Genomic DNA, 27,578 nt, shown 5'->3' on the forward strand with positions numbered 1-27,578 from the left:
TCAATGTGAATCTGATCAGCAGTATGACACTGGCTGACTGGTGTTCCTGCTCAATCCTCAGAGTAATTCGTTGCCAGACGAAATTAGAATTACAGTAGAAATTATAACAAATACTTTTTCATGTAATGTGCAAGAACAGCTGCATGACACAATAAGATTTGCTGGAACATCTCATCGTAATACATGGCCCAGTTATGAACAGAAAACAAATCCATGCTGCAAAAAGAAGCATACACATCAAGGGAAAAAAACATTTTTTTTAGATCACTGGAACAAAATGGAGTATAACTTTTTTAATTGTAATTCCAAACAAGACAACTTGAACTTGCTGTTTAACATCTTCATTGGTGTTAAATAAAATCAAACTTCAAGTTCAATGCAAGTATGTTTAGCAAGAAGGCAAATCCAATGACGTTTGGCAAATCACCAGCGCACCAAAGTTGCCACGATGAGAACAAAGTTCTTCCTATTGCATTGGTGTTTTTTTTTACAAGGTGCTGTTTATCTGAATCCATTTTTATGTCTACATGCTTGATTTCTCAACATGGTTTACAAGGCAATCCATTAATTGATGTGCTCCTGCTTTCCAGCCAAGGCAAAACTTTATTTTTATTCATCTCCACCCGTTTCGTTTGCTTCTGAAGAGCTCTGGGTTCTTGAGGAATCTTTCATCTGAGCGTCCGTTCTAGTACCATTTTTGAAACCAACTCAAATCTGGAATCATAATACTTTGCATGCAACACAACATTATAAACACGGTCATCTGTCACGGTTGATAAACAGTCTAAAAAATATACATTTCATCCCTAAAGCTCTCATGCTGTTCAATGCACTTTTTTTTCTCTTTTTGCAATTTAACATATTCTACAATTAAAGTTACAAAACTTTTTTTTTTTTTGTATTGCATTATGCCCAACAGGACACAAAGGTGTCATATAAATGAAATTTCCAATGGAGTTACATCTAAATCGGAATATGTTTACATAGCAATCTGATGCACATGCTCTTAATACACAAATGCACACAAACTCTCACATACTTCCCAAGTTTGAACAGAAACGCACTCTCTGAGCTGCTGCGCGTCTGAATAATCATTTCCTCAGATCAAAGAGACTTAATTCTGACGTCAAATAAATAACGGATTCCGTTGTGTGCAAACATATGCAGAGTAATTCATCCGCACATTCCTCCTAACAGGAAGAGCAGCAGAGCGTCATTGTCATACGGATGGGCACAAGTGAATAAACAATTACAAAAAGCTTCCAGTTTTTGGCGGCATCCTATCCAGAGACCACTAATTGTGTCATGAAACGTTTTTCTCTGGAAAACAAAAAAGACACGTGGAATTAAAATCTCACATTATACCTAAAATTGAACATTTAAACTTCAGAAAGTGAAGTTTTGAAATGTAATTTAAAGGTTAAATCCTTTAAAGGGATAGTTCACCCAAAAATGAACATTCTGTCATTAATAACTCGCACTCATGTCGATCCAAACCGGTAAGACCTTGCTAGGTTTAATATCCTTGCTGTCTATGGAGGGTCAGAGAGCTCTCGGATTTCATCAAAAATATCTTAATTTGTGTTTCGAAGATGAACGAAGTTCTTACAGGTTTGGAGCGACATGAGGGTGAGTAATTAATGACAGAATTTTCATTTTTGGGTTAAGTATCCTTTTCAAATTTAAAAGGATCTTGACTTTCGTTTTTCTGTGGACACGTACCTCTATGCGTGTGTATTTTGGGCGGTCCTGTGAATCCCGTGCGTGCTCTGTGGCGATGTAAACTGTCTAGGATGCTTTCGGCCAATCGCTGCACGTCGCCGTGGGTTTTGGGATGTGACCTCACTGCCTCCAGCTGCTGCAGTCCTCCCTCCTCCAGTAGCATGCTGCAGTACCGCCCCGCTGCATTCATGATGGCAATACAGGAAATAAAATTCACAACACAGAAAGTGTCTGGGCTCAGAGTGTGTTGGGTTTATAGTGCTGATCTCACCATTCTTGCTGCAGACGTGCTGCATGGCCCATGCGGCCCACAGCTGGACTCCAGGGGTCTGGAAGCACTTCAGTAAAGGGAAGAAAGGGTTGAACGACCTGGAGAAGACAAACAGAGATGTACACTAAACACTTTATTTCTTTGTAATACAATAAATCATTTTCTTTCTAGTGCATGGCCAAGTAGAAGAGGGGTCTATACAAGCATTAAACCGAAATTACCAAAAGCAAGACCTCCTTAATGTGACTGAACACCAGTCATGTCAAACAACTCAATTATTATTTTTTTTTAATGGAAATAAAGCTGAAATAAAACAAACAGTACATATTAGATGAAAAACAAACTGAAAATTAATAATGTTGAAAAACAGAAAAAAATGTAAATTTAATAAGGGAAAAAAAAACAGTGGAAACAATCATTAAAACAAACTAAAACAAAAAAAAGGCGCACATTAATTTTAGTTTTGTTTATTAAGAAATGAAAATGAAAACTGAACATATAATTAATAATAGAAATTAAAAATAGAAATGTTAATTATCCCCCCCCAAAAACACTGCTAAACACAACCAGTATTGTCAATGTTTAAGTTAACTTGAAAAGTTAATTGCAAACTTCTTGTTAACTTGTTGCCATTATTTATTATTATTATTTTTTTTTTCAATGTTTATTTATATATATATATACACAAACCTGTACTTTAGACATTTTTTACATTAAAGTAAAAATTGTTTAATGTAATAAAATAGGAAAAAACTGCTCATATATTATTAACTTTATTCCTGTGGTTCCTTTAAAAAAAAAAAAAAAATCATAATTCATGTTTATCTTATAATATACTGTTTTTAAGGACTTAATTTTTCACCCAAATTCTCAGTTAAAATTTTTAGGGCACTGTTTTAATGGTTTAAATAAATGTTGATAATTAAAAAGAGTGTTTAATTATTGAATTCAAAGCTTTAATAATTTATCGATATTTTAACAATAATAATGCTCTATGAAGTGACCAAAACCAGACCGGACACACCCCTTCAGTACTCGACCCTGTTTCTCATCTCTCACCTGTACGCTACCATCTCACATTCGGGCGCTGGCCACTTCAGAATCACCGAATGCTGCGAGAGTGAGATACATAATGATTACACCATTTATAATCATACCCAAACAATTAATACTTGTGTGTGCACAAACACGCACCAGTTGCTCCAGCAGCGTGGTCCTGAGCGACAGGTCGAGGGTCCACACCTTCTCGCCCCGTGATGTGAGGTGTGCCAAGATGCCTGCGGCAAAATAACTGACCTCCACCTCTGGACTGTTCAGCAGAGAGCGGATGTGCTCCAGAAAACTCTCAACCATCAGCTCACCGTGCAACTCCCCAACCTCGGCGATGTTATTCTGAATACAATGGAAACAATCACACAAAACATTCAGAACTAGACAGCAACAACAGCACAGGGGACCACAGCTCCAAAAATACAACTGAATGCAAAGTGAAATGGTCTCATTATACTTTCTAACTAAGGGAAGCTATTAGCATAATCCCTCAGCAGTGCTTCCTTTGACACGAGAAGGCGTTTTATCAGTGCTGCCCACAGCTTCAGAATCACTCACCTCAACTCAGTTTCATGTATTTCTCTCGTCAGTGCATAACCAGCACAGAATTATTAGAATTATTAATGCTTCTATTCGATGCTACATATGCTGCTAAAAGATTTTATGCATGCACACGCACAAACACACACGTTCGAACGCTTTGGGTTAAAGAAAAAAAAACCCAAGGCTGCATATAATTGATCAAAAGTCCAATATAACTGTAATATTGTGAAATATAATATAATATAAATCTATTTTAATATGCAATGTATTGCTGAATGTTCAGCATCATTACTCCAGTCTTTCTGTGTCACTCCAGAAATCATTCTTATATGCTCATTTAATGCTCAAGGAACATTTCTTATTATTAGCGATGTTGAAATCAGTTTTAATAATACATTTTTTTGTTCATAATTCATTCAATAGAACAGCATCTTTAAGGAAGCATCTTTGTCACTTCTGGTCAATTTATGAATCCCTGCAGTATGAAAGTTATGAATATATACACAGTAAAACTAAAAATGATTCAGACACCAGATATAATTTTTGATATTTATTTACTAGTGGGTGCAGGACACAATATGTCATTTTATGGAAATCCTCACTAATATAAATGTATATGACACATTTATGTAAGTGAGGATAGTAAAATAAAGTAAACGGTGATATATTATTATACCCAACAATTCTTCACAGAGTGGACTACCAGTAACATGTATAAAAATGATTCAGACACATTGACCAAGTGTTTTTTGTTTAATTGCTAAGAGAGTCTAACAGAAAGATGGTATTATCCAGATGCATTTCTTCAGACAAATTGCCGTGTGTGTTTATGTGCGCTTGTAATTTAAGGTTCAAATCAGTTTTTGAATCCCACATTCCCAGTGTGAACCTTTGACCCCCACCGTATAGATTATTTCTTACCAGTAAACCCAGGACTTTCTGTTGAATGGATGACTCCGATGGAAAGGACTGGAAAAAGAGACATTCTGAGATGAGAATACAAGGCAGGTTTTTAACAAATAAGTGTTGCGCTCTCCTGACAAGTGTTTACCTCGAGTACTTTGATGAAGAGCTCTAGTCCCTGGTTCTCTATGAAGTGTCTGCAGGTGGTAGGAGATTCATCCGTGAGGTTCCACAGAGCGCTGAGTGTGAACTTCAACGTGGCATCCACGATACCCTGACACGTTTTCTGCCGCACAATGTGCAGGAGTTGCTGTGATGTGAAGAGTGAGAGAGAGGGAAGTATCCACTATTCCTTCCATTCAAGTGTTACAAATGTTAAGCATTAAATCTGAGAGGGAAAACAACAACAACTTACCTTTACAATGAAAAGCTCAGCTCCTAATTGTGCAGTTTGCTCAGTGGACAACTAAGAAACACACACAAAGAGCCATCATGAATTAAATAAAAAAATATACTACTGAAGGAGTTAAGGAGTTAAATTTCCATGTGTCTTTAAAAGCCAGATCCATTTACTCTTGTCCAGTTGCACGTGGAGTGCGTCTCAAACCACCTCCTGAAGTGATTGGGGAGATCCCTCGTGAATGTGTTTCAGAGGGCATTAAAAACTATCTATTAATCTATTCACTATTAATCAATTTCACACACACAGTCTTCACTCGTAAATTACCATTTTATTTGAAAAAGTGAAAGTGAAAGTTGTGACATTTGCCAAGTATGCCAGATTGCCATTGTTTGTTTGAATTTACCGTTAAAGTAATTCTGGTCATTTTAGGGTAATTTACTGGGATTGGTGTGTGAAGAGGGCCATTAATAGCCACCCAATCAAAGAAAACACAAGAAGTGTTAAGTGTAAGTAGGCCCCTAGAAAACCAACTATGCTTTTCTTTCAAACCAGGGCTCCAGACGAACATTTGAGAGCAGTGGCACCAGCCACTTCAGAATAAAGATCATTTAATCAAAGAGGTTTTCTTGTTTTGCATTGATAAGTGTGGTTACGAATGATATTTAAGGTTAATTTCTTGTTTATTTTTATTGTTTATACAGATTTGAGAGTAAAGCACTAAGCTTGAGTTAAGATGCATTCAAAATGTACTTTTATTAACAACAGTAACGGGTGCAAAATCTACTTTTTATAAACAGAAAATGTATATAATGTACCATTATTCTTCTAGCATATGGAACTGACCAACTTCACTGATTATGTGTGATATAGTAGCAAATTGAAGAAAAGTTTGTGACTTATTACTTCTTACACAAGAAAAGTTTACAATTCTGACAATCTGATTCCCTGATGATTTTGTATTTTAGTGATTTTAGCATTTCAAAATATGGAGAAAAAGTGGAAATGATTGACTAATAAGCCAGTAAGTGCTCCTCTGCTGCTGTCTACTGGTTATAATTGTGATTTGATGTATTTTTTATTTTTATTTACATAAGTGTTTGTTTTTACCACAAGGTATATTTTGTTAATCCCATTAAAAATAACATTCAAACTGGATCATTTTTTAGCTTTAAAATGCTGGAAATAGCTGTGTAGAATGCTTGAAAATCATTAAAAAAATGCATGAATTTCTCTCTCAAAAAGTTGTACAAACCCTGAAATGAATGATGTAATGCATTCAAGTCTTTCTACCACAACACCATGGTTACAGTTAGCCTTGCTGCTTCTGGTTTCCTTATGTATGTCAGCGCTGTTCATTAAGGAGATTTCTGTGCAGAATTCGAATGATTCTCACTAGATCTCACAGTAACCTTATAATTGTGCGGTGAATTTAAATGCTTCTCAATGGATCTCCCAGCACTGTTGCATTGTAACAGTGTCGCAAAATCAACTCTGGCACCCGAGTAAAGCTGTCCTTTATGTTGCGTTGCGGTCCGAGCTGATAAACGGTCCACGCTGCAGAGCTGCCATTTGATGTTTGAACTTTACTTAGGAGTTGAACAGCCTCTCACAACAATTAGTCGCACCGGCAGAAAAAATGGTCGCAGTTTGGAACCCTGCAAACATACTGCAATAATTTGCTTTTTTTGGACAGATTCAGACATTCAATTTCAGAGATTAACGACCAATGCTGTGTGACTGCCCCTAGGGGGCGACAATTATTTAGGGGCCTTTCATCTGATATGTTTTGCATGTGATTGTGTCTTTTCACACAGCTATTTCTCATTCAGACAAAGCTCTCCTCTAAACCTTTAATGCTTCTATATACCAGTGTGCTCGCTGATGATAGGCTAACCTCTCTGCATGTGAAATATGTAACAAGTGTATTAAAAGGGCATTTATATAATCACATAATCAATGTATACATGTCAATTATATGCTGATAGACTCAAGGTGCCTCCAAAATCACATACTTGTGCACTATTCTAAGATGCTAGTGCACGTAGTACATTCACACAGAAAAGTCCCCCCCAAAAAAGTGCACTTTAAATACCCAGATGATGCACTGAAATAACAGAAAAACTAATGGCGCTATCATACAAATGGCGCAATGCGGCTCAAGCGGTTTTGCTAGTTTCAGCCTGACGCAGTTCTCATTTTCTCGTCCGGTTGTTTAAATAGTAAATGCATTTGTGCCCATGGGCGTGCTGGTCTAAAAATTAGGTGTGTTCAGGTGCAGTATTGGTGCGTTGCTATTTTGAGGAACTGAAAATAGACTGTACCATTGACTAACTCAAACCTGGTCTAAAGTTTGGCACAATATATTATAATAATATTTTTTTTTTGTCATTTAAAGACCGTGTTAGTAATATGTGCTTATAGGCAGGTGCACAACATGCGTACACTTTGCTTATTACACACACAGGGATGCACAGCAGCACACAAACATTTTTAAAAATTAAAAATTACATTCCCCCATGTAAATAGCATACCTAACATGGCGCATGCGCAACTGGCTTTTAAAGGGGGATGGAAGATGAGACTCTGATTGGTTTATTTGCACGTTACACCCAAAAGACACCCATTACTCATTAAGAGAATAGGGACAACCCGTTTAGACCATGCGGTGACTGTTTACCCTCCTTAAACTAGCAAAATTGGATTCGGACTCACCCCGAGTACATCTGCGTCGTGCGCTTTAGACCATACGCTCAGATCATTAAAATAGGGCCTTAAGTGTGGAAACTTCATGCACTCAACTTTCACAGCTTTAATTACGTTGCGAAGGGGAGGGGCTATCAGACTCCGATTATTTATGACAAAGTAACCATATAAAATTCATAAACCATATGGTAAACAAGTGCATAGTGTATACCGCGTCATTTGAAACACACTTTCATGATTCTGACGATGTAATTTTTTTTAAAATAAGCCTTTTTTTACAGATGGTTTTCAATGAAGGGGAAGAGGGCTTTATGTTATCAACATTAAAGAAACTTTTAATTCAGAATAAAATCTAATTCGGCCCATGACAGCAGCACAGATAAACTCCTCTGATCGCTGCACACATGACACAAGAACAATCTGCCCATCTCCGTTCTGTCACACTGCATTTCACGATGCATCACAGCGATAGAATGTTCTGAACCTTTCGTGGGAGTCTCCCAGCTTACGTTTCCTCTCAGACTGCAGCTGCTTACCTTGGCAGCGAGGATGGAGATAATAGCTACGGCCATCCTCTGCATGTTCTGATCCTCGTGGTTACACAGCCACTGCATGACCAGCTTGGCAGCTTCGAACCTGACCGAACAAATGTCATAATAGATTCACATAAAGCGGTGTGACATTTAAATCTGTCAACAAGAAAACACACTAACAGTTTGAACTGAAAGATTTATCTGATAATCTTTTCCATCTAAAATATTAGGCTTAGATTATTTTAGAAATATAGTAAACAGTCATGAGTAGGTGTGTTTAAATTGGACTTATGCATTTACAAAACGGAACTGTTTTTCTGCGTTCTGACTGGCCGACACGAGTTTAAAAAGTTCACACATACTCCACATTATTACTTTGAAAATACTTTTTAATAATAATTATATTCAGCAAGGATGCATCAACCAAAGAGACTATAATTAAACAAACTATTTATTAATTAGCAAAAATTTATATTAATTAATTTTCGCAATATTAATGTTTTTACTTAATTATTCGTTTGGTGAGCAAAAATTTTAACTTCTAACATTTGAAGAGTAGTTTCATAAAGCAACAAAAATTAAATACAAGAAAAGAGCAACAGATGATCACTGGTCATGCAAAACAGATGAAAATACCATGCATATTTAGACTTCTTTTTCTTTAAAATAACTTGATTATGTATTGATATTACCCGAGCATTATTAGCAGTTACAAAAACTAAAGTGAGTGATTTATTATTGCAACATTTTTAAGTAGAAATGAAAAGTGGTACCTGTTGAAAGGAACCTCCTGCAAGATTCGATCGCTGCATAGAGACAGCAGGCAGTTCTTCTGAAGCTGGAAGAAACATCCACAGAACAGCTGTTTTACCGGGAAATCAGAACTGGCAACAGTCAAATCTGTGCCTCATTCTTAAGATGATGCACTGTATCATCACAGGATACTGAATGTTCATGTAAAATAAAAATGTTGAATGTTCTCAGGAAGAACAGATGCTTATTGTGTGAAAAGTCTACTTCCTGTAGAAGTGACCCAATCATGCTACCAAGTGAAAGTGACCCGACTACATAAAATATATTTATCTTATTATACAATCTAATTCAGTAATCCACTGAGGGAAACAATTTGAGCCAAACAATACTGAAATATTCATAATATTCTAGTGATGATTTTGCTTGCAACGTAAAAGCAACATAGTAAACATTGCAGTAATTTTAATGCATTTAGTTTATCTATCAATTTTTCCTAAATGCCACTAGTTCAATGTTTAGACGCTTAACTTCAGTAGTAAAAAGAGAATCTGAATTAAGTGTTATTTTAGTATTACTTATATAATAATATTAATAATCATAAGATTTTGAATTGGCGTTAATTTGTACATTTTCAATTCAAGTTTTTTTTATAGCTTCATTTCAGTTTTAGTAATTTCAGTATTCAATTTAAACTTAATTTAGCATCATATCAAATGTCTTTTTTCCATTTAATATTTACATAACAGAAAATGTTTTTTAATATTATATGCATTTTTTATTTTTTTACAATTGTTTTATTTAACAATAACACTGGTTTGAATAGGTAAGGTTGATTTATTCCCTGTGCAAACTGTCCATTTTAACAAATTAATTCGGTACTAAATCATTTCAGAATGAACTATTTTGTTTAAATAAAAGTATAAACATACATAACTATATTAAATAATACATAGTATAAAATACAAAAACTGTTCTTTATTAAAAAGCATCAATGCATTCATGCATAGTAAAATACATTAGTAAATGTTATTGTTCCTTGGGCTTGAATCATGTTTTTCTTATTATAAACTAGATTTAAAGTGGATGTAATGTTTTGCATTAAACATTTAAAATATTTGGAAATAAAATTAGAGCATTTTTTTTTTTTTTGTTAAACATGAAGTGCAAACAATGCATTAACTGTACTCTGCTATACTGTAATTTGATTTCAGTCGTGATGGGCAGTTTTTATCTGATGTTTTCATGTACCTGCTGGTGGTTGGGGAAGGTCTTCATGGCTTCGAGCAGCAGCTGTGTGATGTTCCCCAGGAGTCGCACAGGGATCCCAAAGGCCAGTTCCTGTTTGGTGAGGTTGAACACACAGGCACTGGCTGCCAGCTGCACGTTCAGTGTGGCAGGATGATTCTTCATCCCCAGCGCTACCAACTGCAGATGGACAGAGCAGATCGATATGAAGAAACACCGTGACCTTTGATTCATCACTCAGTGTTTGCGAGGATGCATACCTTCAGGATGTCAGGCCTTGGTTTCTCAATGGCATGAGTGAGGCTGAAGAGGTGGAAGAGAGCTTCTCTGACAAACCCCTCTCTCTCACTGTATCTTCTCAACGCCTCACAGATCTGAGTCTCATTGGCCTCTCCAGTCACCTGAAAAACAGAACAAAAATCATGAACTTACAATCACCTACTACATCTAAAAGAAGCAACGGGTAATTATGTTGCATTTTTCAAGACATCTTGCTGTTGCATCTGAGCACCTACCTTTAAGCTGCCCTCTCCAGAGAGGAAGTCAGAGAATCCGGCATCGGTGGCCAGCAGACCAACGAAGGTCATGCCCGGTCTGGCCTCCACGAAAGCCCTGACCGCTGCATCGGTCACCAGCTTACGGCCAGACACGTCCAGAGACAGCAGCTGGGGCAGGATGCCAGGAGTCTCCAGCAGCTGCCGCGCCACGTCCGATGTGAACTGCTTATCGTCCGAGATGTCCAGGTGCTGTAAACCTTCCAGCTGGACACACAGAAAAATCACGTGCATACAATCACAAGCATTATGATGAACTTTCTGGCTAGTGAGACAAATTTAAGTCAAAACTAATTTTCTGCTATTTACTCTAAAATAGATTTTAAATGCAATTCAAGCCTATGATGACTTGATATTTTCCATTTTCCATTTCTTTCTTTATTATCTATCATCCATCCATCTATCAATCTAAAACTGCTTCATTGCCTAATAATATGAATAAAATAATTTGATAAAAAGATAAAAGCTTGTTGGTTTAATCACTGAATATTAATGCAAATTAGATTAGTTATTTTAAAATTATACTAAAAAAATAATAATAATAATAATAAAAATAAAAAAATTCTACTTCCGAGCTTCTTGACTGTATTAGGGTCATTAAATCACTGAAAATATTAGAAAATTTGACATATTTATGAAACATAAGTATAGGTTAGTTTGTAAAATGTCCTTAAAAACATGATAATTAATAAAATATCATGAATTATTAATGTATTAAATGTACTAGTGATAATTTTGCTTGTGATTTGAAAACAACAAATATCGTAGTGATTTTAATCTGTTTTTTTCAAAATGCCTTTAGAAGAGTCATGTTAAGATGCATAACTTAAGTAGTAAAAAGAGCGTTTGAGTAAGTTTTATTTGAATGTTATTTATATATTAATATTTAGCATTTGCTTCATTTAAAATTTAATTCAAGTTTGTCCCTAAAAACTTCCACGATATTAATAAATTAATAATTCATGATATTTAAAAATACTTAAAACATGTATTTAAAGATACAAGAGAAATATCATCTTGATTTGACAGTTATCTCACATGACATTTCAATTACCGTATTTTCCGGAAGTCACACTTTTTTTTATAGTTTGGCTGGTCCTGTGACTTAATTAATTTGACATGAACCAAGAGAAATGAACCAAGATAAATCATTACCGTCTCCAGCTGCCAGAGGGCGCTCTATGCTGCCAGAGATGCTGCTCAGTGCTCCTGTAGTCTACACTGAAAACATAGAGCGCCCTTTCGCGGCTGTAGATGGTAATGTTTTCTCTTGGTTCTTGGTTCTAGATAAATGCGACATATTTTTGGACTGATGCGACTTATAGTCCGAAAAATACGGTACACATGCCTTTGTTTCTTGAAAGATACAAAAAGACCTCAGCATTAAAACCGATGGAGAGCTGACCTGACTGAGCACAGCTAGCAATTGAGCGGTGGTCATCTCCAGCCTCTTGAGCTGGTGCATGGTGAGATAGCGCAGCCTGCTCCTCAAGCCCAGAAGCGGGGTCAGGTTCGTCACTGAGGTGTTGGAGATATCCAGACTCTCCAGGCGAGGCAGCGTGCACACGTCCACCAAGCCCGAGTCGTAGAAGTCCACGCTGGACACGCTGAGTGCACGCAGCCCCTGCATGGCACTGAAACAGCGATGGCTGGGCTCCTCCAGAGAAGACATGGTCAGGCCGTTCAGGACGAGCCGCTGCAGACTCTCCTGCAAGGTTTTATTGGATGATAAAACTCGAAGGATGTCGGCAATGGTGAGGTCTGCATTGACCCGAGAAGCGTCTAGCTCCACGAGGCGGTGCGGGCAGAGGGCACGCTGGAAGGCCTCGGCGGAGATGCGCGCCGTGCGGATGCAGGCGTGACGCAACCGGAACTGCTGGCAGCTTCGGAAGATTCCCACTGTGCTGTCATTCAATAGGCCTGTGAGAGAAACATTATTCTGCATCTTTTTAGTATAGATTAATTAATTTCGTCAGAGCCGGAAATACAGCTAATTTCCAGCTTCTGTACCCCTCTCAGTTCTGTGTGGTTCCAAAAATCTAACTTTATAAAGAAATTTAAAAACATTTTAGTTTCATTACATAACACTCAATATGATAGGGCCCCATTTAAACTGAAATGTTACACTGTTGTACACTCTTGCTCATGTTATTTTCAGTACAGTAAAACTGAATACAGACTGTTGCTTTTATTGTTACTGTGAACTAAAACTAATATAGCTTTTTATATATTTTTTTATAAACATTATATATATATATATTTTATATATATATATATATATATATATATATATATATATATATATATATATATATATATATATATATATATATATATACAACATTAAACAATAACATTAAAACATTAATTTTCATTATGTGAAACAGTGCTGATACAAAATAAAATATAAATATTAGATAAACTAAAGTAATATACAGTATATTAAATATTCGAATAACTAGAAATATTGCCTTGGCAACTAAGTGAAATAAGTTAAAGTACTAAACTTACTAAAACCTAAATAAATTTGAAAGTTTTATAGGTTCAAAATAATAATAATAACAAAATATTTAAAAGCGAATTTAGTACATGAATAAATTTCTAAATAATGTATATGGTACTTTAAAAAGTATTTATATTAAATGTATAAATATATATACACACATACATACAGCAGGTAATATACACTGAACAAAATTATAAACGCAACACTTTTGTTTTTGCCTCCATTTTTCACTAGCTGAACTCAAAGATCTAAGACTTTTTCTATGCATTCAAAAAGCCTAATTCTCTCAAATATTGTTCACAAATCTGTCTAAATTTGTGAAGTGGACCAATCTAATCAGCATCTTGTTATGCCACACCTGTGAGGTGGATGGATTATCTCGGCAAAGGGCAGATTTAGACAGATTTAGACAGATTTGTGAACAAGAGTGTACACCGAAAAAGTCTTAGATCTATGAAAGTAGTGTTTATAATTTTGTACAGTGTAAATATTGAAATCGTCACCATTTTTCGCAGTAAATATATTTCTAAAAGTGCTGTTGACATGGAATTTTCTCCAGATGTCGGTAACAACCAAAGTAATCCATCCGTACAAAGGAAACAATACAATTCAGAAATTAAGTTCTGTGTAATAAAGTTTAATGACACAGGGGAAAATTATTGAACAGGGAGGTGCAAAAAGGCACGGAAAGCCATGACACCAGCTGAAATCTATACAAAATTAGAAGGCAATCCTGCCCCTAGTTAGTGGAAATTAATATTAGTTGGCAATTTCATGTCAAATTTCACCTTTAGAAACATATTTACTGAGAAAAATTGTGATATGTTCTTATTTAACCTGCTGTACACACACACACACACACACACACACACACACACAATTTAATAGAATCGTTTCAATGAGTTTGAACTAGAATTATTCAATTTCATTTTGGTCTGTTCCTTATGCAAAGTGATATGGCTAATGACTATGAACAACTTATGCTGTTTATTCTACTTTTTTCCAAGGATGAGGGTGAATAAAATTCAGTGTAACTTTAATAATAAACTCCAATTGTCGAGATCGTGTTTTGTTTTACTGATAAACATTAAAAGGTGAGTAATTGACTGAGTCTCTATTTTAAGATGGACTATCTCTTTAGAAAACTACATAGAACACACAATCATTGTTCCATGTGCAGGAATGTCATCCTACGTTTGTGCAGGCTTCCTCAAAACACAGGACGCCTCGTACTCACCCTCAGTGGCCATCTTACAGAGCAGTTGGTCGGCCAGCTCCTGCGGGAAGACCAGCGGCTCACGGAAGGAGAGCGAGCCATCATCACGCATCTCACAGAAGAGCTCCAGCCTGGAGCTCACCAGAGTCATGCACAGATCGGTCAGAGACGGCGGGGAAGCCTCGTCCTGCAACAACATCAAATCAGATCTCACCCCTCATACGCCTTTCTTTTCCTAGGTTTGGGAGGTTTCCTTTATTACACTGCTTAGGAAATCAATCCTCTGATGTATTATATTGTAAATAATGACTAGGCTGAGTGCAAAACCAGTCTCTTAACTGGATAATAGATCTTTTTATGTATTTCAACTAGTCGAGGGGTTTTCAAACTGGGGTCTGGAGACCCACAGAGGACCACAGGGAATTGCTATATAGACGAGAGTATGTGGAATCACTTAGTGACAAACTGTGTAAAATAAAGAAATAACTTGCCCTGCATATATAAATAGTGGTTACAATTTAAGAATTAGTTTCCGCAATTTATTTATTTGTCCCCTCATTTTCTTTTAATGCAGACCACATTGTACGGATTCGTTCCCTCATTTAAATTAAATCAAATGAGTACAACATAGCCATGATTGACTAAAATGAAGGAACAGATTCTAAATTTGTGGCCGTGACTGAACTAAAATGGGGAAATGGAGAAAAAAAAAGAGGGAACAAATTCTTTCATTCGGTACTGCAAAATAGAAGTGCTGTCAAACGATTAATCACATCCAAAATAAACGATTTTGTTTACATAATATATGTCTATGTATATTTATTATGTGTATATATAAATACACACACATTCAAGTATACATTTTTTTATATATTAAATATATTTATATATGATTTAAATTATACAAATATAAATGTATACATGCAAATATCTTCAAAATGTGCCCTATATGTCTGTGTACTTATATATAAACATATACACACACACACACACACACACACATACATACACACATATATATATATATACACACATATATATATATATATATACACATATATATATATATACACATACATACATACATACATACATACATACATACATATAATAAACAACTTATTTTGGATGTGATTAATCGTTTGACAGCAGGGTTTCTGCAGGTATCTTCAAATTAAATTTAATGCCTTTTTAATGCCTTTTTAATGCCATTTTTAAAATTTTTAATGCCATACATGACCCATGACTAACCACGGATATTTTATATACGGATATAATCGTTTTATTTTAAATAGACATGTCGCAAATTATTAATTGCAACCATCCAGTTTGATGATGATGCAATCATGAAATTATATAACTCAGAACTGAATTAGAACTTGGCTCAGGAGGCAGCTTAATTAATTGTCAATTTATTTGGATATTTCAAAATTACAAAAAAGAGAATTATTGTATTTATAATTTTATCATCAAAAAACAGCTCTTCAATAAGCTCAACTTTTTATTGATTTGTGGCCGTAAAACACTGCATATGGGATTTTACGGCGCCAATTCCCATTGTCCCCAACTTAAATGCTTTTCTGCAAACACCGCAAAATCCTTCATCATTTTTACCAGTAACAGGCTGCAACCATGTCTTGAAATTTTTGTTTTCCAGCCACTTCGGTTGGAATTTGCACTTTCCCATTTTTCTCAGACCTCGTCCCCCGCTGTACAAAATGCCTGCCGCCCGCGTCACCTCTGTATCACGGCAATTTTGCTCTGGCCGAAATTACCAAACTGGTTCCGTGTGTTTATCACACGAACGTACATTTTGCGAAAGCAAATTAAATTATTAATTATGAAGGCTATATTCAAAGAAATTGATCAGGGATGCACCGAAATGAAAATTCTTGGCCGATACCGAAAACCGAAAAAGAGAAAACCAAGGCCGAAAACCGAAACACAATTATGTCAATTATTAGTACCATTGCATTTATTGCTATGACCGTGTACTAACTTTACTAAAATTAAGACATTGCAATTGCATAAATTAATATTAAAGTTTCAAAGATAATTACAATTACATAACTTATTTTAAAAAAAACATAAAAATACATAATTACAAATGATGCAAATATTTATTAAGCACATTGCAACAATGCACAGTATAAAATAAAATTCAAACCAAAAATTTATCCCACTCATGTCATGTGTATATTTAATAATAATGTACAGGCCTACTGGCCTGCAGAAAGGTTTTAAAATGAACAGTTCTCTCATAAAAACAAAGTGCATTTAGGTGAAGTGCATTTGAAATTGTTCTCTGTAGGACTAGAAAGTGCATCACTTCTCCAGTATAGGCAAGAGGGTTGTCACTTCTGGGGACTTCAGACAGATAACCATCTAGCTGTTGAGCAGTTGAGCTTGTCATCTGCCTGACATTTGAGAACTATTTGAGAGAGTGTATTTAAATAGGGCCAGGGCATAAATAAACATTTTTATCAAATTAAAGCAGAAATCTAGCAGAAAATCTAGCATAAATATGGCTACAATCTTATATTATGTATGTATATATGTTTGTGTGTGTGTGTGTGTATATATATATATATATATAGAGAGAGAGAGAGAGAGAGAGAGAGAGAGAGAGTAGCCTAAGAACAAAATAGCCAACATATTATTATTATTTGAGGCACTTTCTTGCAGAATTTCACTGAACATATCAGACAACGAGGGTGCATGCCACTCATCTGGTGCAGAGACGAGTCTTATCTGCGCTCTGATCTGTCTCCTGCGCTTGGCGCTTCTCCGTCTCCACGAGGGTTCTCCGCATCCAGCGCGGCCTGTATCATTTCTCGTGCGCGCTGCCTTATTTCCGCATCCAAGTAATGGTCTTTATAACGCGGATCAAGCACATTCGCGATGAAGAGCAGAGGATCCGAAAAGATCTCAGTGAGACGTGTGCTAACAGACTCTATAAGACTGTACTTTTCTTTGTTTTTACTTCGTGGTCCGTCTTAATCTCTTTGTTAGGAGACGTTTTAGTGCTGCGAATAAAGGAATACGAAGAGAGAGAATGTTCTCACTGGTGATAAGTGAATGTCGCGTGGAGCTCGTGGTCTGCGCTATGCAGGTGCACGTGCAGGTCGCGGTTTCTGTTTGCGTCATCACAACATTTCGGCCGTGTTGTTTCGGTGATAAAAGTCTATCGGCCGAAAACCGAAAAGGCCACTTTTCGGTGGCCGAAATTTCGGTGCATCCCTAAAATTTATATAAAATTCTCTTAAAAACTATAAAAAAAATTAATGCCTGTAGGAATCAAATTTAATGCTTTTTAATGCCTTTTAAGGCCTTAATTTTTGCAAAATCCATTTAAGGACTTTTAATGCTTTTTAATGCCCCGCGGAAACCCTGGACAGCTCTACAAAGTACAGTATGAAATGCAAGTATTTCTTAATGCTATTCTCATTTTGCAATGTAGTTTTTGGCTAATAATAAGATAATATATAGTTATTATATTTGAGATGGCAAGATAAATTACTTTAGAAGTTACATATTACTTATTAATAATGTATATTTAGTATTTTAAGTCTTTTTTTTTGTTACCCATAAATGCTATTATATACACTTTTCAGCTTATTTGGTCGTGAACAATATTAAGTAATGTTATATCGCATAGAGATGAGCACACTAACATACTAGTTTTAATATATCTGACACAAAGATGATAATCTTCCGTGGACACAATAAAGATATTTCGCACACGTCATGTGCAGGATGCATAAATAACATAATAATAATAATAATAATAATAATAATAATAATAATAATAATAATAATAATAATACAATGAATTAAATAAATAAGTTAAATTTAATAAAAGTTTAAACAAATACAATTACTTTAAAATAAGTAAACTAAAATTTCATTTAAATAATAAATGCAAAAGTTTTCCAAATATTTCAAACTGGTATAGTATACATTATACTGTATAATAATACATATTGGCAGCTACATATTTTCATTTGGGTCCCTCGCTTGAAGATTATCATGTTTTGTGGGCCGTAGTAGGATCAAAAAATAAATAAATACTGAAATCCCTTCATGTAACGTTAGTCTACAAACTGACTGCTGGAGAAAGTGTTTGTGTTTTAATCAAGGAACAAATTGTGCTTTAAACCTTTAAAGGGTTTAAGTCTATAACCTGGCAGCTCCAAACTTGTGATCAGCACAATAAAGAACTGAGAAAACATCGTAGAGCAATGTCCTAGACAGTCAGTCATCTCTAATGAAGCACAATTAATGACCACCAACATGTTCCTACAAACCTCAAGAGTTGATTTACAGTACTTTGACATCCTGAGGAATGATACACATTAGTGTGACATCTACAGCCTTACCATGGCCTCGAAGAGACGGATCATAACGGCCTCGAAACGAAAGAAACGCTCGTATTCAGCGTTTAATGGTTGAGGTGGAGATCAAATACAATCCGATTGAAATGCACTTAGCTTCTTAGCCGTTAGCCGTCAAACATCTGTCTTCAAACATTTGCAGATCCTAACCGTCGGTCTTTAAAAGAGCACTGGCAGCTTTAAATCCACTGTAACCTCTGTTCGTCGTTTGCTTTGTTGTTTAGAGGATTTCTTCTTCTGCCGGAGAGTTCGTACGTTCTCCGGTCATTACGTGCCGTCAGCCACTTTGACGTTTTTATGTCAGGAGGAAGCGGTAACGACGTCTTGACAGGTAACGTAAACAAGGCCGTCACACGGGAAACGGATCTGCGTCAGAGGAGGCGGGGCTGTGGGTGGGGCTTCGGAAGACCAGCTTCTGCATGACAATAATAGTTTTGTTTCCTAAATTTAGGATTCGATTTTTTGTAAGTACATTTTATATCCATAAATGTTATGTTATACGTTATACAATTAAAAAAATCTACATATTCACACATTTTTAAATATTTTAATATTTCTGACATACAAACAAATAACGTTATTCTGAATTCAGACAAAGTAAGATAATTGGGCAAGACCTCCGAAAGATAAACTTTATATATGTATTACAGTGCATTAGTACAGTTAGTACTATATATTTTCTGTAACCCTGTATTCGCCAAAATACAGTATTTAAAGGTTTAATTTTGTGCTGTTCACACTGTAAATGTAGTATTATCTGGTTAAAATAATTAGGTCTTAGATCATTTGTGATCTTTTGATATACAAGACACCAAGATTCTGGCAGTGATAGACATTTCATTGTAAATGACATTTTATTTATTCATAATTTAATTTAAATGTATTATTTTGTATACATAAATCATATTTTATGCTTTACGGAAATCTAAAATAGAGGTTGTGAACTACACACTGAAAATAATGACTTTGTGGTATGGTAAAATCTATTACATTAATTAATGTAATTTATACAATGTAAAATCAAAATTAAGTTGGAACTATAATATCTTAATTAAAAATTACACTATTTATTCATGTAATAACATAACTGAGAAGAAAGAGTAAATTGTATTATATATTTACAAGTACTATTTAATGTTTTATGGTGACAGCACATTCACCTAAAAATACTAAGTAAATTTTAATCTGAAAAGCTAAGTGCGTTTGAATCCGCGCGCTTTTTTTTTTTTTTTTTAAACAAGATCCTTCTGGCAGTGGCAGAGACGGTCGGTCGGTTTGGGCGGTCACTTTTGGCTGACTTATCTTCGGTAAGTTTTGACTTTTCTATTTTAGATTTGTGATAACAACTATGTGTTCATTTTCATGGTTTGATTATTGCATAGACGTTACGGTTCAAAATTATCTGAACGTAAGTTTTAATCACAATAAGGTTAACGTTAGCTAAAGCGCCGCCATTATCAGTCCAAGTTGAGACCAATGGTTAGTCAAAACTAAATGTAGTTAGCCGCGTTCTTGTAGAAAAAGTCACCCAGTCTGGTTAACTTCAGAGTAATTTAATGTTAGCTGGCCTTGATTAAGCTCAAACAGTCATGTTACGTTATGTAAGGAAATCGATGTAACGTAACATTAACGTGCTGACTGCCTGTGTGTGTCCTATCTAATGTTAGCCTTATTTAAAAGTGTCTAACTAGACGTTAGTCATTTTATATCCACTGAATATTTTGCAGCACGTAGCTTATCAAAGTCTGCATCAAAGAAGGAACGTTTGGAAAAATGCAGTAACGTTACCAGATGACAGGTGAACTTGGCTACTAATTACGTTAAACATTGATGTGTAGCAGCAAGTGCTTGTATGAATACAGCCGTTTTATTTTAATAAGCTAGCGGTATGAAGGTACGGTCATCTTTTTAATGAAAATAAAATGTAATGTTTTTAAAACCTAACGTTAGACCACAGCCTTTCCACGGCTTAAGTGAGGGAGGTTAGCATCAGTAGCTTCATCCATGTGAATCTCAGTCTAGGAGATGAAGCAGAAACCGTTGTCTTAGAACGCAATGGGCGGCAAGCCTCTCAGCCTCGTTGCCATGCCAATTCATTTTCAGGTACAAACTCGTAACAAGTTCAATGCTGTATTAAAAGGAATTAAAACACAATGTAAATGAGATCTCAATGACACAATTTGTTTCTCTCAACAGGTAAAAGAACAGTACAGGAGTGCGTTGCGATATCTATCTGGTCTGACACGGCAACATTCTCATACAGGCAAGTAGAAATATTTGTAATAATACTATAATATTGCTGCTCTTATTTCTCAAACTTACACACAAGGGAATCTTTTCAAAAAATGTCTAACAAATATATAAAAATGTGACAAATAGATAAGTAAATGCATGTTTTTGACACGTCATAAAACTGTAATGGATTGGGATATATATATATATATATTTTATTTTTAAATACTTAAATTTAACTTGTTAAAATCTGCAGAATACTGCACACAGACAAACTGCATGCAGGTATATATGCAGAACAGCTCCTCCTGCTTGTAATTCACACAGTAGTGACACATTATCAATCTGTTGACAGTACCAAAGCAGACGTGAAACTGTCATCCGCAGCCTTATCCTGTACCTCAGTGAGAAAGAAGAAGAGCTTTTTGAAGATTGCCTGGTAAAGCATGATTTTTTTTTTGTCATAAAAATCATTTTTAAGCGCAAGTGAAAAAGTAAGACACAAACATGAAGATTTTTCACTCAGCAATGGTCCAAATTATGTGCAGTCACAACTTAAACGTAGTCTGGATATTAAAAAGGGTTTCCTGGCACTGTAAAGGTGCAGAGTCACACAATGTATGGTTTCGCACAACATTCATTTTATGGGTACAATCTGTCTTGCGCAATGTTCTACTAACTTTTTTACTTATGTTGACTCAAGGTAAAACACATTATACTGAATTTAACAATGTGAGTTATGTTAAGTAATTTTTAGCGAGCATGTTCGTTCTGCATTGATAATGAATCTCTTTTGTATTTGTGTCTCAATAGAATTGTGTTCTTTCTTTTTTATAAACTGTATCCAGGAGGACACTTGTAGTGATGCCGCTGAACATACCCTTAAGATACTGGTCATCCATGGTGCTGATCAAGAGGATCCAGTCGATGTGTCCATCATGCGGCAGTACTGCTAAAGCTTGCACACTGCTGATGGGGCTTATTTAAGCCCTCAACCTGGCATACACCCCAACACTCTGCTACACCTTTGAGGTGTTCCAGAAACATTTCCTGGACCTGGATGGTGTTAAGATGTCCCCAAAAGTGCAATCTTTATAGTTGAAGTTGCTCTCTTAAATTCTATCAACATGGTACATGCTGTACAATCGAAGCTGTTGGTAGACTCCAAATTACATCTCCAGCTCAAATATTTTTTACAAAATCTTGTCTAATTTTTACTTCTTGAAATGTTTTAATGTGTTACGGTTTCAAGAGCATAAAGAGCACTTAGTGTCGGTTTGAATGTTGTTATTGCATTAAAGGGTTAGTTCACCCAAAAATCAAAATTAGGTCATTAATAACTTACCCTCATGTTGTTCCAAACCTGTAAGACCTCCGTTTATCTTCAGAACACAGTTTAAAATATTTTAGATTTAGTCCGCTCTCAGACTACGACTTTATTCAGCATTGTCTTCTCTTCCGTGTCTGTTTTGAGAGAGTTCAAAACAAAGCAGTTTGTGATATCCGGTTCGCGAACGAATCATTCGATGTAACTGGATCTTTTTGAACCAGTTCACCAAATCGAACTGAATCGTTTGAAATGGTTCGCATCTCCAATACACATTAATCCAAATGAAATCAAATGACTTAAGTTGTTAACCGATGAGTCAATCTTTTGTTCGTTATCTGGCTCGGCTCTGTGTTCATCTTCAGTTCTCTCTTCACAGCAGTTTAGTCAGTGTACTGTTTGAGTAAATGAATTACTCCGGGATATTGGTTTGTTTTAACTCAGAGGGAGTGTCAGCCACATTAAAAACGTTAACAGCTTAAGTCATTTGTGGATTAATGCATTTTGGAGACGCGAACCGTTTAAAACGATTCAGTTCGATTTGGTGAACTGGTTCAAAAAGATCCTGTTACATCGAATGATTCGTTCACAAACCTGATATCACAAGCTGCTTTGATTTGAACTCTCTCTCACAACAGACACGGAAGAGAAGACAATGCTGAATAAAGTCGTAGTCTTTGCTATTTTTGGACCAAAATGTATTTTCGATGCTTCAAAATATTCTTACTGACCCTCTGATGTCACATGTACTACTTTGATGATGTTATTCTTACCTTTCTGGACATGGACAGTATACCGTACACACAGCTTCAATGGAGGGACTGAGAGCTCTCAGACTAATCTAAACTATTTTAAACTGTGTTCCAAAGATAAATGGTTTGGACTGGTTTGGAACGACATGAGGGTGAGTTATTAATTACATAAATTTAGATTTTTGTGTGAACTATCCCTTTAAGTGAATTGTAAGATTCTAATTGGGTATTTGAGAAAATATAATCCCAGATATGTGTTGGATGGAGTAAAATGGATTTTCCTTTTCTTTAGGGGAAATTGTTGGTTAATTCTTATTGTAAATGATCCGAGAGGTTACTGAATGTACCTTAACTACTTATCAGTTGATGTGAATATGTGAATGTTGACATAATAAACTGTTAAACTTTATTGAATTTATTTGTGATTTGTGAGAAAAGTATTTGATGCAGAGAAAATTACTATATTTATTTGGTAACACTGAAAAAAATTATGTAACATTTACATAATAATAGTGAGTAATAAAAATTCATTAAACTAAGTAATTCAAAATGTTAAATGGACAGTCTAAAATCTACTTAATTAATTCATAACAGTAAATATAACAGATTTATAAAATTTACTTGATATTTTCACATTTTAAAATTAAATTTACTTAATTACTTTTAATAAATAGAACCTGCTAAGTTAAATATAATTAAGTAACATTTACTTAATGTCTTCACAAATGTTACATTTAGAGTTAAGTAAATTTCACTTGATACTGGCAAGTAAGTTGTACTTGATATTACAGCAGTAAAATTTACTAAGAAAAATTTAGTGCAAATTGTTACAATGATTTTATCAAGTAAATCCTACAAGTTGTTTTTATCAGTGCACTATATATATATATATATATATATATATATATATATATATATATATATATATATATATATATATATATAAATAAAAATCCCGCTTTTATTTTATTTTTAATTCATGCCAAACAACACGAACAAATCTTTTTGTGTATGAACTTTGTATTATTTACAAAGATAAAGCCTACTGAATTGTGATGAATAAAAATAACGTTAAAATAATTTATAGCTTACATATTCTGACATGTCTTTTTTTTTCAGAGAGATCAAAAAGCTTTAACACAAATACATTCTCAAAAAAAAAAAAAAAGATATCAGTTATCAGTGTGACCGGGAGAAGGATCCTGAAGGTCGTGGAGCGCTGTCCCTCTCGCGCGGTGCTGAACAGCGGAGTGACCGCCTTTATCCGTGTGTCTTGTGTTTGATGTCACAGGCTGGCAGAAGCGGACAGATTATCTGGAGGGTGTGAAGAAGAACTATGAGTCCACAGCGCAGGTTCTCAAGCACAACTGCGAGGTGAATGGCCATGGAGAGAGCTGCTATAAGCTCGGCGTTTACCATGTCACCGGCAAAGGTCAAGCCGGGTCGTATAGATGATAAAAGCTGAGAGTGATGGTTTTAAATTAAGCCATCTACTGAATCTGTTAAAGATAACTTAGAATGAGAGAGTTAGCAAATACTTATTATTAAAGTTTATTAAATACATATTATCTGTTAGTGGTTTGAATTAAGATCTAATCCTTGTAAATTTTGGCAGGTGCTGTGTGAAAAATGTACACTAGATGGAAGCATACTCAAGTTCAAATTAATTCGCACATACATTTGAGGCTTTCTGGCTTTCTTCTTACTATGGTCAACAGATTGTGGTGAACATTTATTTATTCATTGAGACAGACTTTTATATTTTGATATTTCAAAATGTCCACTTTATTCACTTAGGTTTGCTGAACGTAAACGACTAACTGTATATAAAATGGCTTTGAATTCTTGAAACTTTTAAGTTTTTTATTTTTTCCTCTCTTTGACTCTGTTTAAGACTAACATATAAATATAGATAGATAGATATTTTGATATGGTTTTCATATGTAACACATGTCTATAGTGCCAGATGGTCTGATGGTGACATCTGTCCTAGTGTGAATTTGAGGTCAGTTGCTGCTATTTTGTATCATTTAAATACAGGAACCAAATAGTTTTCATGACCCTCAGCTCTGTTAACTGTTCATAACCCTTACAATTTATTCTCGAACAAATAATAACCCTTATGAGCCGGTACTTTCAAATTAATCGGAAACCATCAACCACTGTAATCTGATTCACAAACAAATGACTCTTAGGAAACGTTTTTTTTTTTGTAGTGAATCAAAATCACACCAGTGTAGTCTGATTTCTGAATCAGAACGAATGACTCTTGGGAATCGGTTCTTTTCAGAGAATCAAAAACAAACAGCGAGTCTAGTTCCCAAAACGATTGATTCTTATGAACTTACTGTTTTAAGTGAATCAACTTTTTTTTCTTCAGTAAACTGTACAAACATTAAAACCTTAAGGCAGTAAAAGTACAAACATAGAAGCAAACCATAAAAAAAATTATGCAACACGAATATAAACAGATACAGACGTATTACCAGTAACATAAAAAAAGAAAAAAAGAACAATGTTTATTCCTTAAAATGAAATGAAATGAAAATGTTGTCATACTTTATAACATTAAGGTTGAACTACTAATGGCAGATTGAGTATTTTGAAGATGCTTTTCTTATTTCTGGACCTTCACAGTGTATTTTACTTGGCAATAGGTTGTATGGGACAGTCACAAGCCTCCTGGTATTCATCCCAAATATCTTAAATTGGGTTCCAAAGACGAACAAAGCTTTTACGGGTTGGATTTGGAATGACATGGGGGTGAGTGATTAATGACAAAATTTTCATTTTGAGGCAGAGTATCCCTTTAAGTGAATCAACAGGTTCATGCACGTCTGATGTTAACACCGGCATGGTCTGATTCTCGAGCAAATGACTCTTATGAACTGTTTTTCTCCCGTGAATAGTGCAATCAATGTAGTCTGCTTCCCAGTTCATTCATATAAGTGAATCAGAAACATACAGCGTGACTTGACTTCAGAACGAGTTTAGTGAAACAAACTTGCGAAAGACTTTTGGCAACAAACTGAAACTCCTGACCGCAGAAGATACAATAAAATTGCTTCAAAATTTACCAAAGATTTCTTCCTCAGAATGGCATCGTTAAATTCAACAATATGATTCCCAGGAGCAATATGGAGGTGAAGATGCTCAGGCATTCTTCACCTCCATTGACAGTGCAGCAGCAGCAGCAGACTGAAACCACGCCCTTTCTCAGCTATTCAGCAGCAGGATCAGATTGAGCCAGTAGCCCCGCCCCTCGTTCGCTATCCTCCAATAACATTGCAGCAGGATCAGACAGAGGACGTAGCCCCGCCCACTGTCGGATCAACGGACAAACAGTCTCTACGCTCACTCACGGACACTTGCCGCTCCTGCTGGAACATCTGAGCCGCGCGACTGTTATTTTATGTTGTTTATATTAGTTTGCTGGATGATCGCGTGCTGCACGTAGTAACGGTCGCAGCATCCCCGCCCGCCCTGGAGTTGAGCACGGATCGTGAAGCGGTGAGTTTGACGCTGTTTAGTTGCTTGTGATGCGCAGTGTGCTGTTATGAGCGGGATGTTAGCTAACAGGCTACAGCAGCAGCAACAGAAACACGCATGTGATGAGATTAATAGCGACTAGAGCAGCTCTGACCGGCGTCATGCTGTTAACGGACTAAAGATGCGACTGTTTGGGAGGATTTCATATATATATATATATATATATATATATGTGTGTGTGTGTCATCCGCTGGCTGCGTGTGGTTGGACGACTTTTGTGTGAACAACCCTCGGTTCTTATGATAATAAACTAGGCTTGCGGCTGGCGTGTACGTGTGTGTGTATTAATCTACAGGATTAAGTTTATTCTCGTGGTTGATGTGGATCAATGCAGGATAACGAGTGTTTGTCTGGAGGGGGTTTCATGTGCCCCCCACCCCAGTTTGAATCGGGGTGTGTCACACACACACACTCGCGCAAACGGAGGTTGATTTGTCACTTAGGAACAACCTAATTTCTTTCGAAATTTACCATGTTTTCTGCCAAAATATAATAGTTACCACATGTACTACTGTAGAAGTGGCACTGGCCACTGTTGTCATCACAAAAAAAGAAGAGTAACGTTACCTATATTGATGTCTTACGATTTTACAGTAGGATAACTGTAGTACAAATTGTGTTTTGGTTGTTAACAATCTCATCATGGACAATTTTAATGGAATATGTGTTTAAAAAACAGTTCTTTTGTTTGCACATCTCAAAACAAACCGAAAACGATGAATCAGTTTTTATTTAAGATTTTAGGCTGTATTTATACCTTTCTTGACTTTTATTTTTATTTGTATTATTCTATTCCGATTCACCTGCTTTATTGGATTCGTTTGGATATTAATCTGGTACAGTATTGAACCTTTTTCTAAAAGAAAACAAATGCTTAACTAATGTTCAGGGAACCTGTGTGTTGGTTTATTACTCTCATATT

General features: G+C 35.6%; 1 protein-coding gene and 2 long non-coding RNA genes across 3 annotated transcripts in view; 2 read left to right on the forward strand and 1 right to left on the reverse strand.

Annotated features, from left to right (window-relative positions):
• Positions 1-480: 480 nt before the first annotated feature.
• LOC113121105 (protein zyg-11 homolog) lies at positions 481-19,035 on the reverse strand. Its single transcript, XM_026291347.1, has 16 exons — positions 18,782-19,035; positions 14,424-14,589; positions 12,086-12,600; positions 10,642-10,887; positions 10,387-10,527; positions 10,130-10,306; positions 8,902-8,966; positions 8,132-8,231; positions 4,905-4,955; positions 4,638-4,799; positions 4,508-4,555; positions 3,188-3,385; positions 3,053-3,105; positions 1,994-2,091; positions 1,723-1,902; positions 481-1,320 (listed from the first exon to the last, which is right to left on the reverse strand). Exons 1-16 carry the CDS (start codon positions 18,803-18,805, stop codon positions 1,304-1,306), a joined length of 2,241 nt encoding a protein of 746 aa, XP_026147132.1. The 5' UTR covers positions 18,806-19,035; the 3' UTR covers positions 481-1,303.
• A 1,033-nt stretch (positions 19,036-20,068) lies between these two features.
• On the forward strand, positions 20,069-22,259 carry LOC113037849 (uncharacterized). The gene is made up of 3 exons (XR_003274694.1): positions 20,069-20,103; positions 21,384-21,467; positions 21,877-22,259. It is a non-coding gene; the product is annotated as an uncharacterized LOC113037849 (long non-coding RNA).
• A 4,261-nt stretch (positions 22,260-26,520) lies between these two features.
• LOC113121106 (uncharacterized) overlaps positions 26,521-27,578 on the forward strand; it is a 38,293-nt gene continuing 37,235 nt past the window's right edge. The window contains exon 1 of the long non-coding RNA XR_003294673.1: positions 26,521-26,617. This is a non-coding gene — a long non-coding RNA (uncharacterized LOC113121106). The remainder of the gene's footprint in view (positions 26,618-27,578) is intronic.

This window comes from Carassius auratus, chromosome 20, assembly GCF_003368295.1.
Source record: "Carassius auratus strain Wakin chromosome 20, ASM336829v1, whole genome shotgun sequence".
In the NCBI taxonomy this organism is placed as follows: domain Eukaryota; kingdom Metazoa; phylum Chordata; class Actinopteri; order Cypriniformes; family Cyprinidae; genus Carassius; species Carassius auratus.

Bases quoted from the DNA above. Each gene is read 5' to 3' on its own strand.
- LOC113121105 (XM_026291347.1), bottom strand. From the start codon at position 18,805: ATGATCCGTCTCTTCGAGGCCATG. The intron at 8,967-10,129 runs GTACATGAAAAC...TGTTTCTTCCAG, and splicing joins CCTTCCCCAACCACCAGCAG to CTTCAGAAGAACTGCCTGCT. The intron at 1,903-1,993 runs GTGAGATCAGCA...TCATGAATGCAG, and splicing joins GCACGTCTGCAGCAAGAATG to CGGGGCGGTACTGCAGCATG.